This window comes from Musca autumnalis, unplaced genomic scaffold (assembly GCF_047663935.1).
Source record: "Musca autumnalis isolate F117 unplaced genomic scaffold, ASM4766393v1 scaffold_3, whole genome shotgun sequence".
Lineage (NCBI taxonomy): Eukaryota > Metazoa > Arthropoda > Insecta > Diptera > Muscidae > Musca > Musca autumnalis.
Window position 1 is genome coordinate 59640233 of NW_027411866.1, and position 15719 is coordinate 59655951.

At 38.4% G+C, this 15719-nt stretch overlaps 1 protein-coding gene across 3 annotated transcripts in view; it reads left to right on the top strand.

Annotated features, from left to right (window-relative positions):
* Positions 1-15719, top strand: part of Dbp80 (putative ATP-dependent RNA helicase Dbp80) — a 51689-nt gene that overhangs the window by 8507 nt on the left and 27463 nt on the right. Inside the window, exons 2-6 of one of the 3 annotated variants that reach the window (XM_073979038.1) lie at positions 1040-1184; positions 1285-1386; positions 1446-1507; positions 10962-11063; positions 11123-11184. In XM_073979038.1, the coding sequence (XP_073835139.1) occupies positions 11022-11063; positions 11123-11184 (104 nt within the window). In that variant the 5' untranslated portion in view covers positions 1040-1184; positions 1285-1386; positions 1446-1507; positions 10962-11021. Of the gene's footprint in view, positions 1-1039; positions 1185-1284; positions 1387-1445; positions 1508-10091; positions 11064-11122; positions 11185-15719 lie in introns of those variants that run through there. The other 2 variants (XM_073979037.1, XM_073979036.1) reach the window with 2 other exon arrangements.

The window sequence follows — 15719 nt, forward strand, 5'->3', positions numbered from 1 at the left end:
AACATGGATTTTCACAAGTTGTTGTAAATTGAATTATTCATCAAAAATATAAGAATATATAAATATATAGAACTTTACAACGTTATTTGGAAAGTTATCGTAAAATTATCTATATATCGTATTAAAAGTACTAACAAATTAAAAAATAAAAAAAAAAAATGATTTTATCGTTGAGACATCATAATAATAAATTTTGATAGATAAAAGTTGTGCTCAGAACCTGCACAATATTAGTACTTGCAGTAGTTTTCCCGTTTAGTGCTAAAAATGCGTTCCCGTACTCCGAAATTTAGCAAGACTTGTACTTCTCTCTAAACACCCTCTCTTTTCCTGTTTTCTGCCATACAATTTTGGCCATGTTCATTGGCATCTAATGTGATAGGCAATACGTTGATTTTGACATTTATGCAGGAGTTTTTGCAATTTCCATCATTTTTCCGTTTCCGTATTTTTTAAGAAATTTGTATGGGGAAGCAATTTTTGACAATTCGCTTTTTTCTAACATTACCATTAAAAAAGTACGGCAACACAATGAAAAATAAATTACTTTGTTACAATTCTATTAAATTACTTTGTTACAATTCTAATTTTTGTTTTCACATTGTTTACAAATGATGGTACTAAAATTTTTTGTTGCAGCAATTGACCATCTACCTTGTTTATTATGATACGTGAAAAGTGTTGCAACTTTTGGTATTTTTTTAGACAAAAACAGTGTTGTATATCTGGTCTGTTCCTTTACTTCTGAAAATGGCAAAACCGGCAAAAGTAGTAAAAGTTGAAAACTGCTGCCATATGAACTGTATGGTGTCTAAAGTAAAGGAACGGTTTTCGAGTAAAAAGTTGTAAAACTTGAAGATTCTTGCACGTAAAGGAACAGAGCTAACATGTGTACTGTGATTTCGATGTTGATTTCGCTGAAATCACGAAATGAGATGATTTCATTTTTGTATGCGAAATCATGATAAATTTAGCTTGATTCCGCGCGAAATCACGAAACACCTTCGAAATCACGAAACGACGCCGAATGTAAACTAAGCATATGCCTTGATTAAGTGTGAACGAAGCATAAAATACTACAGTTGTTCGACAAATTCCCCAAGTAACAAATTCTTGCCCTCCTTTCTGAAAAAATCCCCAGTTTGGCGAAAAATACAAAGTACTGGCAACACTGCTTCCAAAACGTACGCTACCTTCTTCATCAACCATTCACTGAATCTGCGTTTGTTTGCTAAAAGTATATTTTCGCAAAATTATTTTTTTGCAAACTTTCTTTTTATATAGAAAAATCGTGTGTTTTGTCCTACAAGTTCTACATACATTTTATTAATTCAGTCGTAAGCTATGGATTGGGCTAAAAAAGCGGAGGACCAAGTGTCTAAATTGGTAATTGCAAAAAAAAATCTTTTGTAGAACTTTCACTTTCTTATTTCGATGATTTTTAGGTTAGCAATTTGGAAATTGAAAAGAAAGAAGAAACAAAAGAGGATGCTCCTGATGTTGCAAGGTAAGGATTGCTTTCCAATAAGAATTTTAATATTACAGCAACAATTCATTAAGAATGTGTACGGTTAGACAACAAAAATATTGCAAAGGCCAACATTAGTTGCGTCTTTTTTACTTTTTCAGTAATAATTATTCAGTAACTTCTTTTCAGAGAGTAAGAGAGATTTATTTTACTCTTTGATACGAAAATAGAGAAAAAAGTAAAAAGACAGCATTCAGTAAACTTTTACCAAAACAAAAACATTTTGTCTGTTCCTTTACTTTTAAAAGTGGTAAAACCGGCAAAAGTAGAAAAAGTTGTAAACTGCTCCCATATGAATTGTATGGTGTCTGAAGTAAAGGAACGCTTTTCGAGTAAAAAGTTGTAAAACTTGAAGATTCTTGCACGAAAAGGAACAGAGCTATTGGCACCTATGAAAGAAAAACTAACTCCAAAGCAGTACTCTAGCGTCGAGCACAAATACTACAGTTGCCACTTCTGTGGCACTGCATCTGCAAAAAATTGATTTTATTATAATGAGGTGTATTCCATGTACTTCACAATCTCTTGTTCTTGTGATTTTTGTAATCTTGTGAATTCAAAGAAAATTTTGTTTCCGTTCCCTAGATTTGCACCTGTCCATAGGAGAAAGTCTTAAATCCCCGGCCGAAGGTCGGCTATTTAGAGAAAAATTTGTGATTTTAAAGAAAATTTTGTTTCGGTTCCCTAGATTTGCACCTGTCCATAGGAGGAGGTCTTAAATCCCCGCCCGAAGGCCGGCTATTTAGAAAATGTATGATTTTATAGAAAATTTTGTCGCCGTTCCCGAGATTTGCACCTGTCCATAGAAATGTCCATAGTATCTCGGGAAGTATGGACTTCCGCAATAAATGTTATCTATATTTGTAATCAGGATGACGAGACCTACATGTGAAAAAAATTTGGTCCCGATCTTATAGCTTAATGAAAACATTCAACTTGCTCCTAAAATATATAATAAACTAGCGGACCCTCGCTATTAAGAAATAAAATTTCATACAAAAACTCAATTTTTGATTTTTCCAATTTTCCTACTTTTCCAGAGAGATTTTCCAAAATTTTCTTCCGTAAAGACCTTCTCGAAAATACGAATAACTGACAAAAAATTTTACAGAAATCGGCCTAGCCGTTCTCATTTTATGAATTACTATACATTTTTTACACAATTTTTATATATATACTAGCTGAACCCGGTGCGCTTTGCTGCCCCGACTACGACAAAATATAATGGAATGCATAATTATATTTACCTTTTTAATATTTTAGCGCATAAATATGTATAGGAGATAGGAAGGCGTAATATACCTATTCAGGTTTGTTACGGAGCTACTATGGTATTTTTGTATGTTTCAGGAGGCAACACTCCTCCGAAAGCCTTTCCGCCTATAAGTATTCCTAATGATTTAGATATATCATATAAAACATAAATCTTAAGAAGTCTCTCAAAGATATGAGACTTAATAGCTGTAGCCTTGGTCAATTCCTTCCCAACTATAAGTACTTGTGTAAATAATGATGACTCCTACTGACTGCTAAATTTCATTGAAATTGAACATACACATAGCCCAGAAAGTCTGCGTTCACCTTACTACTTTTCAAAAATGATGCTAAAACTTTAATAAATAGGTAAATGAGATCAGTTTTTCTTTCATAAATAAGTTATTGGCACTCTTTAGTACCAGAATAAAAAGAAAAATTCCAGAAAATATATTATTATTGCGAAGATAACGGAAGAAAAGTGTTAGGTTAGGTTAGGTTATAGGATGCGCAGCTGCTGTAAAAGGCAGCCACTCCACTCGGAGACCTTGTTGTTGTTGTAGCAACGCATTTATGTTTGTTCGTGTATTATTTCAGTTATCAAGTTCCTCTGTATCCAGACTCAAGAGTTCTGCAACCTGGACTGGTTGCGTCCATAAAGAATGAGGAGACAGGTGAGTGGGGTTAGCTGGGCAGTTGAATAAATGCAGAGTATCGTGTGGTCCCAATCCACATGCTGGGCATATGTTGGGTATCGTGGCGTCAATTCTGGCCCAATACGAATTGAGGCGGCTGCATCGTCCGGATCTTAACTGAGCTAAAACCACTCGTGTTTGCCTTGGCAGCTGTCGTTCTTCTGCTGCGATGGATGGGGGATGGTTTCCAAGTACGGCATTCACACTGTATCTTCGTACTGCTTGCGCAACCATGTTGGTGTGAATGCGATTCAAGCCTGCCTGATAGGCTCGTTGATCTAGCGGTTCTCTTTTATACCTTTGGACCTCTCTCTCTAGATCATGAAGGTCTCTCCTGACGTGCCTGGGTGGGGGGCGCCTGTCCATTAAATCGTGACAGGGATGCTCACTGCGGTAACACCCAAGCAGGTACTGCATCGACAACATCTTATTGTGCTGACGCACCGGTAAAACCTTCGCCTCCTCATGAAGATGGTCCACTGGTGTCATGAGGAGGCACCCTGTTGCAGTCCTCAGGGCGGCATTCTGGCAGGTTTGAATCTTCTTCCACTGCGATGCGCTAACCTTTGCGGACCACGCTGGCGCCGCATAGCTTACCACAGACCGGCCTATTGCATTGTAGGTGGTCAACAAGGTTTCTTTATCAGCACCCCAAGTGCTGCCGGCCAGCGACTTGAGGACCTTGTTCCTACTTCTGATCTTATTGCAAATAGCTGTGGCATGCGCGGACGACTTGAACATGCTATCGAACGTTACACCCAGTATTTTAGGGTAGTTAGTGGTCGGAATCAGTGCACCATCGACCAATATGTTCAGTGGGAGCCTCATCTCAGCCGTCCATGTGGTGAATAGCGTGGCTGTGGATTTAGCGGCGGATATTTTCATATTCCTCAGATGGAAGAACTGCACTAGGTCAGCTATGTAGACATTTAACCTATCACATATGTCATCGACGATAGGACCCGACGCCAAGATCGTACAATCATCCGCATACATCACGATCTCTATGCCGTCTGGAGGGTGTGGAATTTCAGAAAGGTAGAGGTTAAACAGTTCCGGAGATATCACCCCTCCTTGGGGAACTCCCTGTTTCACTCTACGGGTTTTGGACTTCTTGTTTCTGAATTCTACAAACGACTGGCGTCCACACATATAGTTGATTACCCAACGTTTCAAACATGGCTGGAGATTAGTTTTCTCTATATCCTCGAACAGCTTGGCATGGTTGACGGTATCGAAGGCCTTCGATAGGTCAAGAGCCACCATGACTGTTCGGTCGCACGGCCTTTTCTGGTTCAGTCCTCTACTGATATGTGTGGATATGGCGTCTAATGCCATCCCGCGACGGCCGGTTCTATGCACCGGATTGACTCGGAGGAATCTTCGACCAGGGGCCGTCACCTCAACAATTATGTGTTTGTGTTCGTGTTCGGAGACCTTGTGGTCCATTGTGATCATCCTGTTTTGTTGAGATCGGATATTGTTGTTGATATTGTCTGTTGTTTGGTGGTTCTGCATGTGGTTCTGTGTGTGATTATGACTGTTAATGTGTGGTGATATGATGATGTGTGTTGATTTTTTTGCTGGTGTATATGTGATGGTGGTTGTGTAAGTGTGGTGATGATGGATATTGCATCTATTGAGTTGATTGTTGTGATGTGATGGCGTGTGGTTGTGTTGTTGCTGGATGGGGGAGGAAGAGGTAGGAGAGGAAGAGACGGGTCGGGCGGTATAGGAGAAGGATGAGGGAAGATAAAAGAAAAACAAGAGAGGTATATTAGTTATTAAATAGACTAACATGCAGTTAAGTTTGTCTGCCCCATAGCCATTTAAGACCTCTACAGTATGCAAGCAGGACTGATGGGTCGAAAGAAGAGAGGTAGGAGAGCGATTCAATCATGTATGTGCCGAAGAGTCTGTATCTCCTGGCCGACAGTCTGGGGCACTGGCACAGTAAATGATCAATCGTCTCCGTCTCCTCTGCATCTTCACACAGCCTGCAATAATCACTGCTGCTAGCCTCCCATCTGCACGTCATTGATCTGATGTTGCAATGGCCAGTAATGACCCCCACAACAACCCTGATCTCTGATTTGCATAGTGAGAGGAGGGAATCAGTTCTACGTGCCGAGATCTCCGGCCAGATTGACTTAGCCACCCGACAACCAGGAGCGTCTAGCCAAGTTCTTTTGGTTTTCTCAACGTGGAACCTTGTGAGTTTGTCAATGAAGTGACAAAGCGGAGGTCGCACTCCAACTTCCAGTTGTATATCGGTTGATTGCGAGCCTCGCCTTGCCAATTCATCCACAATCTCATTTCCCACTACACCGCAGTGACCAGGTACCCAACAAAGTCTTACTGACAATCTGCAGGCTTTCAGAGCAGTTCTACAGTCTCGAACGATCCTAGATTTAATAGTGAAAGATCCTAGAGCTTTTAACGCAGCCTGGCTATCTACATATATAGTAACCGCCCTGTCTGCTAAGTCTGTCCTCCCCACTAGTGCCTCTAAGGCCTTCAATACTGCAAAGACTTCTGCCTGGAAAACACTACAGTTGTCGTTAAGTTTGTACGAGTACCTGAAGTTCAGTTCGTCTGAGTACAATCCAGCACCCGTGCCGTCTTCCATCATAGACCCGTCAGTGAAGATGGATACGCTATCGGGTATTGGTCTGCACTGAACCCATGCGTCCCTATTGGGAATTAAGACGTCAGGTATATTGAAGTCAAGAGACGGTGAGATATAGTCAGTCTCTTACCCTCTGTCACCAATCTCTACCTGAATAATAAGCCGCCGCAGAACAGATGCATGGCCAGCCATTGAGCAACGCCACATGTCAAGTTCCCTAAGCCTCAAAGCACACCTGGAGGCCTGAAGCTGAGCCAAAATGTCCAAAGGTTGAACATTTAAAACAGCATTCAGCGCCATTTGAGGAGTGCTTTTTATAGCTCCAGTAATGAGAATTGACGCGGCACGTTGCACACTGGTTACCCAGCAAAATGTTCGATGCCAAAGATGACATTCAATCATGGGTGCAAGTGATCTTTTTTGTAAAAAGTCGAAAATTACAAAAAAGTCTATTTTTTGAATTGCTTGCGTTTTAGGCCGATTGCGTGAAAATGCATAGGCCAAATGAAGTTTTATACGCATGGAATGACAGATAACAGATAAAACTATGCGAAAATATCCGAGTTTTACGTAAATTTTTGCAACCATTCTTTATTGCGTTTAAACGACCAGTGGCTTTAAGTGGTTTAAGGATGTGATCATATTTTTTCTTTTGTAAATGGTGTAAAAAGTAAATGAATATATGAGGAAAAGTCAGAATTTTTTTATATTCCATTTGAAAAAAATTAAAATTTTATTTTGAAGCCACATGAACGATTTTTGGTACATGGATTGAGAAAAAATTCCCATTCTCAAATCTGTTCAAGATACTAATTTTGAATATTGCGCGCCAAAGTTATGGCGGTTTCAATTCTGATTATTAGAAAAATCTTATAAAAACTCTATTCATTATATCGAGAAACATTGTTAATTTATGGCTTCCTACATACTATATATTTACTGAGGTCCCATAACTTTAGTGGAAAGGTTGTACATTTTCGCGGAAATTAGGAAAGAATTCAAATAATTGGTAGTTTGCAACATGTTTTAATAAAATTCAACCTTTATATGCATCTAAAAAATATATAAATATGTACGTAATCTAAACATCGCGAAGATTCAAATGAAACCAAAACTATACAAATCCGTTTAGTGGTTTGCATATTTTAGCAAAAGCAAAAAAATATGTTGAGGAAATTTATAAAATTTTTGTAAGAGAAAATATTTATTAACATTTATTTTGTGCGTTAGTTGAAAAAATGTAGGAAAAAATAGGCCGGAGGTATTCTTCTATTTTTGTTAAATTTCAAATGAAACCAAAACTATACAAATCCGTTTAGTGGTTTGCATATTTTAGCAAAAGCAAAAAAATATGTTGAGGAAATTTATAAAATTTTTGTAAGAGAAAATATTTATTAACATTTATTTTGTGCGTTAGTTGAAAAAATGTAGGAAAAAATAGGCCGGAGGTATTCTTCTATTTTTGTTAAATTTCACGCAAAAAATCACATTTTTTATTCTAATCACTTCTCGAATACACGCTAACATCTAGCGGAAGATATGGGTGTCGTTCAAATTAATGTTGGGTTCCTTTAAGTGGGATATACTCTTGAAATAAATCTGTATCGAGTAATGTTCATTTTAAAATGCGTGTAAATCGCGAAATCCTCAAAATCACTTGATGCGCATGCGGTTTACCAATACACCGAATTCTTCTCTTTTAATTTTTACACATTTGCCAGGATTTACTTTGGCCGCTAAGATGTAGCATCGTCTGCAGTTTAGTGTGCAACAAACTGTATAACGCTTATAATTTGCACAAGGTGCATACACTTTTTATGCGCATCCGATTTCACTATCATCCATGAAAAAATACATCGATCTAAACCTATTTCGATAAAATCCATCAAGAAACGTGAATGTAGCATCTCACACTATTTATAAGATAAATAAGATACAGTTCCCACGCCACTAAATTTTTTAAACCGCTGTTTTCGCAAAAACGCGAGTGATGGGTCAGTTTCTTCATTGAAAAGAAAACGATCCACAGAAAACGCGATTAAATCCGCGATATTTTCAAAAATATTTTACGCACATTTATCGGTTTTTGCAGTTGCTGTTTTCGCCGTTCTAGTGGATGGATTTTCACGATCTATGATTTATATGATCCGGACCGTGAAAAAACAAAAATATCTTGGGGTCCCAGCACAATCAAATGGATACTGTAAATACTGTACCCCAAAAATAGGGTTTTTCGAAAAAATATCGCACTAAATTTTGGCCTTTGGCAGTGGATTACTGTGATGCTGTCTGGGCTACATAGTCAAAATAAATATCAAAGTATGCGTAATCGCGAGTACTTTGATACTATTATATGTTTTCTGAAATACCCGAATGCGCGTCGCAGTTAGATTAAAAATACAATAACACTTAAAATCTAGCTTCAAAATGTCAGCATCCATAAAAGGTGGATGTAGTGGAGATTTTGAAAAGTGATACATTAGAAGTGTAATCTTCATTTTGTATTCTTCTACTTTTACTTTGGACAGATATTCGTAATTTAAATGGTTTAACCGCCAATAAAATAACAACGTAAAAAACTCGTTTGCTTCAACGCGTTTTTATCTATTTTTATTCATTTACGCGGTCATAGATTCCGCGCAAAATAACTTTTTAAGCCTCATTTTTGAGCTTCGATTAAAAACACTTCGCTTGATTCAACTATGGTCATATTTCGTGGTACACTGCATGTTATGTCCTTACGGAGGTGGTCGATTGAATGAAAGACGATGTTTAAACATATAACCATCAATTCATTTAAGGGCTGTTTACACCATCTATCAATGTCATATGAGCTGCCATTTCTTTCACTCATTCGACATTCTCTATGTTTGTCAAAATTGACGTCATCCATACAATTTTCAATCTGTGCGTTCATACCTGCAAGTGTTATTTTCGTATGACATAACCTAAAAATATAAAAACAGCTGATTGTTGAGTTGCAATTTTGCGCAAATTTTAATTTTGGTTGAAGGAAACTGAATTGGTAGAATTGGTGTTTGGAGTTATAGAGGCATTCATGTTTTTGCCACCAAACAATCATTTCAAAGACTGATTCTTTCGACCAATCTATCTAAAAATAACATTATAAACGCCATTTTTTTACTTTACTGAATATTTAAATACAAATACCTTTCCATTTTCTTTTTTAAAAGATTTTGTTTTTCATTTTTTGTTTGAGAATGTCAGAAAACAGCTGATAAATTTATGTTTACATACGAGAATGACGTATCAAATAGAGCGCTCCCTAAACGAAAAAAATTACATATGAGTTGCCAAATCATTTTGATAGATGAAAATTTTTATAGTGGTTACACTATGTGTACAACATTCGCAGGTAGAAAATTTGGCATCTCATACGACATTGATAGATGGTGTAAACAACCCTTTATTGAATAATGCCAAGTTTACACTTGCGCTCCAAAATCCACTGGATTTCACGAAATCCTGAAATACACCCCGGTGTTTACACTTATTTTTTGTTAATTTCAAACATATCACAATGATCAAGGTAGATGCATTAGCGCAGCTGATCGAACATGGATTTTCACAAGTTGTTGTAAATTGAATTATTCATCAAAAATATAAGAATATATAAATATATAGAACTTTACAACGTTATTTGGAAAGTTATCGTAAAATTATCTATATATCGTATTAAAAGTACTAACAAATTAAAAAATAAAAAAAAAAAATGATTTTATCGTTGAGACATCATAATAATAAATTTTGATAGATAAAAGTTGTGCTCAGAACCTGCACAATATTAGTACTTGCAGTAGTTTTCCCGTTTAGTGCTAAAAATGCGTTCCCGTACTCCGAAATTTAGCAAGACTTGTACTTCTCTCTAAACACCCTCTCTTTTCCTGTTTTCTGCCATACAATTTTGGCCATGTTCATTGGCATCTAATGTGATAGGCAATACGTTGATTTTGACATTTATGCAGGAGTTTTTGCAATTTCCATCATTTTTCCGTTTCCGTATTTTTTAAGAAATTTGTATGGGGAAGCAATTTTTGACAATTCGCTTTTTTCTAACATTACCATTAAAAAAGTACGGCAACACAATGAAAAATAAATTACTTTGTTACAATTCTATTAAATTACTTTGTTACAATTCTAATTTTTGTTTTCACATTGTTTACAAATGATGGTACTAAAATTTTTTGTTGCAGCAATTGACCATCTACCTTGTTTATTATGATACGTGAAAAGTGTTGCAACTTTTGGTATTTTTTTAGACAAAAACAGTGTTGTATATCTGGTCTGTTCCTTTACTTCTGAAAATGGCAAAACCGGCAAAAGTAGTAAAAGTTGAAAACTGCTGCCATATGAACTGTATGGTGTCTAAAGTAAAGGAACGGTTTTCGAGTAAAAAGTTGTAAAACTTGAAGATTCTTGCACGTAAAGGAACAGAGCTAACATGTGTACTGTGATTTCGATGTTGATTTCGCTGAAATCACGAAATGAGATGATTTCATTTTTGTATGCGAAATCATGATAAATTTAGCTTGATTCCGCGCGAAATCACGAAACACCTTCGAAATCACGAAACGACGCCGAATGTAAACTAAGCATATGCCTTGATTAAGTGTGAACGAAGCATAAAATACTACAGTTGTTCGACAAATTCCCCAAGTAACAAATTCTTGCCCTCCTTTCTGAAAAAATCCCCAGTTTGGCGAAAAATACAAAGTACTGCACTGCTTCCAAAACGTACGCTACCTTCTTCATCAACCATTCACTGAATCTGCGTTTGTTTGCTAAAAGTATATTTTCGCAAAATTATTTTTTTGCAAACTTTCTTTTTATATAGAAAAATCGTGTGTTTTGTCCTACAAGTTCTACATACATTTTATTAATTCAGTCGTAAGCTATGGATTGGGCTAAAAAAGCGGAGGACCAAGTGTCTAAATTGGTAATTGCAAAAAAAAATCTTTTGTAGAACTTTCACTTTCTTATTTCGATGATTTTTAGGTTAGCAATTTGGAAATTGAAAAGAAAGAAGAAACAAAAGAGGATGCTCCTGATGTTGCAAGGTAAGGATTGCTTTCCAATAAGAATTTTAATATTACAGCAACAATTCATTAAGAATGTGTACGGTTAGACAACAAAAATATTGCAAAGGCCAACATTAGTTGCGTCTTTTTTACTTTTTCAGTAATAATTATTCAGTAACTTCTTTTCAGAGAGTAAGAGAGATTTATTTTACTCTTTGATACGAAAATAGAGAAAAAAGTAAAAAGACAGCATTCAGTAAACTTTTACCAAAACAAAAACATTTTGTCTGTTCCTTTACTTTTAAAAGTGGTAAAACCGGCAAAAGTAGAAAAAGTTGTAAACTGCTCCCATATGAATTGTATGGTGTCTGAAGTAAAGGAACGCTTTTCGAGTAAAAAGTTGTAAAACTTGAAGATTCTTGCACGAAAAGGAACAGAGCTATTGGCACCTATGAAAGAAAAACTAACTCCAAAGCAGTACTCTAGCGTCGAGCACAAATACTACAGTTGCCACTTCTGTGGCACTGCATCTGCAAAAAATTGATTTTATTATAATGAGGTGTATTCCATGTACTTCACAATCTCTTGTTCTTGTGATTTTTGTAATCTTGTGAATTCAAAGAAAATTTTGTTTCCGTTCCCTAGATTTGCACCTGTCCATAGGAGAAAGTCTTAAATCCCCGGCCGAAGGTCGGCTATTTAGAGAAAAATTTGTGATTTTAAAGAAAATTTTGTTTCGGTTCCCTAGATTTGCACCTGTCCATAGGAGGAGGTCTTAAATCCCCGCCCGAAGGCCGGCTATTTAGAAAATGTATGATTTTATAGAAAATTTTGTCGCCGTTCCCGAGATTTGCACCTGTCCATAGAAATGTCCATAGTATCTCGGGAAGTATGGACTTCCGCAATAAATGTTATCTATATTTGTAATCAGGATGACGAGACCTACATGTGAAAAAAATTTGGTCCCGATCTTATAGCTTAATGAAAACATTCAACTTGCTCCTAAAATATATAATAAACTAGCGGACCCTCGCTATTAAGAAATAAAATTTCATACAAAAACTCAATTTTTGATTTTTCCAATTTTCCTACTTTTCCAGAGAGATTTTCCAAAATTTTCTTCCGTAAAGACCTTCTCGAAAATACGAATAACTGACAAAAAATTTTACAGAAATCGGCCTAGCCGTTCTCATTTTATGAATTACTATACATTTTTTACACAATTTTTATATATATACTAGCTGAACCCGGTGCGCTTTGCTGCCCCGACTACGACAAAATATAATGGAATGCATAATTATATTTACCTTTTTAATATTTTAGCGCATAAATATGTATAGGAGATAGGAAGGCGTAATATACCTATTCAGGTTTGTTACGGAGCTACTATGGTATTTTTGTATGTTTCAGGAGGCAACACTCCTCCGAAAGCCTTTCCGCCTATAAGTATTCCTAATGATTTAGATATATCATATAAAACATAAATCTTAAGAAGTCTCTCAAAGATATGAGACTTAATAGCTGTAGCCTTGGTCAATTCCTTCCCAACTATAAGTACTTGTGTAAATAATGATGACTCCTACTGACTGCTAAATTTCATTGAAATTGAACATACACATAGCCCAGAAAGTCTGCGTTCACCTTACTACTTTTCAAAAATGATGCTAAAACTTTAATAAATAGGTAAATGAGATCAGTTTTTCTTTCATAAATAAGTTATTGGCACTCTTTAGTACCAGAATAAAAAGAAAAATTCCAGAAAATATATTATTATTGCGAAGATAACGGAAGAAAAGTGTTAGGTTAGGTTAGGTTATAGGATGCGCAGCTGCTGTAAAAGGCAGCCACTCCACTCGGAGACCTTGTTGTTGTTGTAGCAACGCATTTATGTTTGTTCGTGTATTATTTCAGTTATCAAGTTCCTCTGTATCCAGACTCAAGAGTTCTGCAACCTGGACTGGTTGCGTCCATAAAGAATGAGGAGACAGGTGAGTGGGGTTAGCTGGGCAGTTGAATAAATGCAGAGTATCGTGTGGTCCCAATCCACATGCTGGGCATATGTTGGGTATCGTGGCGTCAATTCTGGCCCAATACGAATTGAGGCGGCTGCATCGTCCGGATCTTAACTGAGCTAAAACCACTCGTGTTTGCCTTGGCAGCTGTCGTTCTTCTGCTGCGATGGATGGGGGATGGTTTCCAAGTACGGCATTCACACTGTATCTTCGTACTGCTTGCGCAACCATGTTGGTGTGAATGCGATTCAAGCCTGCCTGATAGGCTCGTTGATCTAGCGGTTCTCTTTTATACCTTTGGACCTCTCTCTCTAGATCATGAAGGTCTCTCCTGACGTGCCTGGGTGGGGGGCGCCTGTCCATTAAATCGTGACAGGGATGCTCACTGCGGTAACACCCAAGCAGGTACTGCATCGACAACATCTTATTGTGCTGACGCACCGGTAAAACCTTCGCCTCCTCATGAAGATGGTCCACTGGTGTCATGAGGAGGCACCCTGTTGCAGTCCTCAGGGCGGCATTCTGGCAGGTTTGAATCTTCTTCCACTGCGATGCGCTAACCTTTGCGGACCACGCTGGCGCCGCATAGCTTACCACAGACCGGCCTATTGCATTGTAGGTGGTCAACAAGGTTTCTTTATCAGCACCCCAAGTGCTGCCGGCCAGCGACTTGAGGACCTTGTTCCTACTTCTGATCTTATTGCAAATAGCTGTGGCATGCGCGGACGACTTGAACATGCTATCGAACGTTACACCCAGTATTTTAGGGTAGTTAGTGGTCGGAATCAGTGCACCATCGACCAATATGTTCAGTGGGAGCCTCATCTCAGCCGTCCATGTGGTGAATAGCGTGGCTGTGGATTTAGCGGCGGATATTTTCATATTCCTCAGATGGAAGAACTGCACTAGGTCAGCTATGTAGACATTTAACCTATCACATATGTCATCGACGATAGGACCCGACGCCAAGATCGTACAATCATCCGCATACATCACGATCTCTATGCCGTCTGGAGGGTGTGGAATTTCAGAAAGGTAGAGGTTAAACAGTTCCGGAGATATCACCCCTCCTTGGGGAACTCCCTGTTTCACTCTACGGGTTTTGGACTTCTTGTTTCTGAATTCTACAAACGACTGGCGTCCACACATATAGTTGATTACCCAACGTTTCAAACATGGCTGGAGATTAGTTTTCTCTATATCCTCGAACAGCTTGGCATGGTTGACGGTATCGAAGGCCTTCGATAGGTCAAGAGCCACCATGACTGTTCGGTCGCACGGCCTTTTCTGGTTCAGTCCTCTACTGATATGTGTGGATATGGCGTCTAATGCCATCCCGCGACGGCCGGTTCTATGCACCGGATTGACTCGGAGGAATCTTCGACCAGGGGCCGTCACCTCAACAATTATGTGTTTGTGTTCGTGTTCGGAGACCTTGTGGTCCATTGTGATCATCCTGTTTTGTTGAGATCGGATATTGTTGTTGATATTGTCTGTTGTTTGGTGGTTCTGCATGTGGTTCTGTGTGTGATTATGACTGTTAATGTGTGGTGATATGATGATGTGTGTTGATTTTTTTGCTGGTGTATATGTGATGGTGGTTGTGTAAGTGTGGTGATGATGGATATTGCATCTATTGAGTTGATTGTTGTGATGTGATGGCGTGTGGTTGTGTTGTTGCTGGATGGGGGAGGAAGAGGTAGGAGAGGAAGAGACGGGTCGGGCGGTATAGGAGAAGGATGAGGGAAGATAAAAGAAAAACAAGAGAGGTATATTAGTTATTAAATAGACTAACATGCAGTTAAGTTTGTCTGCCCCATAGCCATTTAAGACCTCTACAGTATGCAAGCAGGACTGATGGGTCGAAAGAAGAGAGGTAGGAGAGCGATTCAATCATGTATGTGCCGAAGAGTCTGTATCTCCTGGCCGACAGTCTGGGGCACTGGCACAGTAAATGATCAATCGTCTCCGTCTCCTCTGCATCTTCACACAGCCTGCAATAATCACTGCTGCTAGCCTCCCATCTGCACGTCATTGATCTGATGTTGCAATGGCCAGTAATGACCCCCACAACAACCCTGATCTCTGATTTGCATAGTGAGAGGAGGGAATCAGTTCTACGTGCCGAGATCTCCGGCCAGATTGACTTAGCCACCCGACAACCAGGAGCGTCTAGCCAAGTTCTTTTGGTTTTCTCAACGTGGAACCTTGTGAGTTTGTCAATGAAGTGACAAAGCGGAGGTCGCACTCCAACTTCCAGTTGTATATCGGTTGATTGCGAGCCTCGCCTTGCCAATTCATCCACAATCTCATTTCCCACTACACCGCAGTGACCAGGTACCCAACAAAGTCTTACTGACAATCTGCAGGCTTTCAGAGCAGTTCTACAGTCTCGAACGATCCTAGATTTAATAGTGAAAGATCCTAGAGCTTTTAACGCAGCCTGGCTATCTACATATATAGTAACCGCCCTGTCTGCTAAGTCTGTCCTCCCCACTAGTGCCTCTAAGGCCTTCAATACTGCAAAGACTTCTGCCTGGAAAACACTACAGTTGTCGTTAA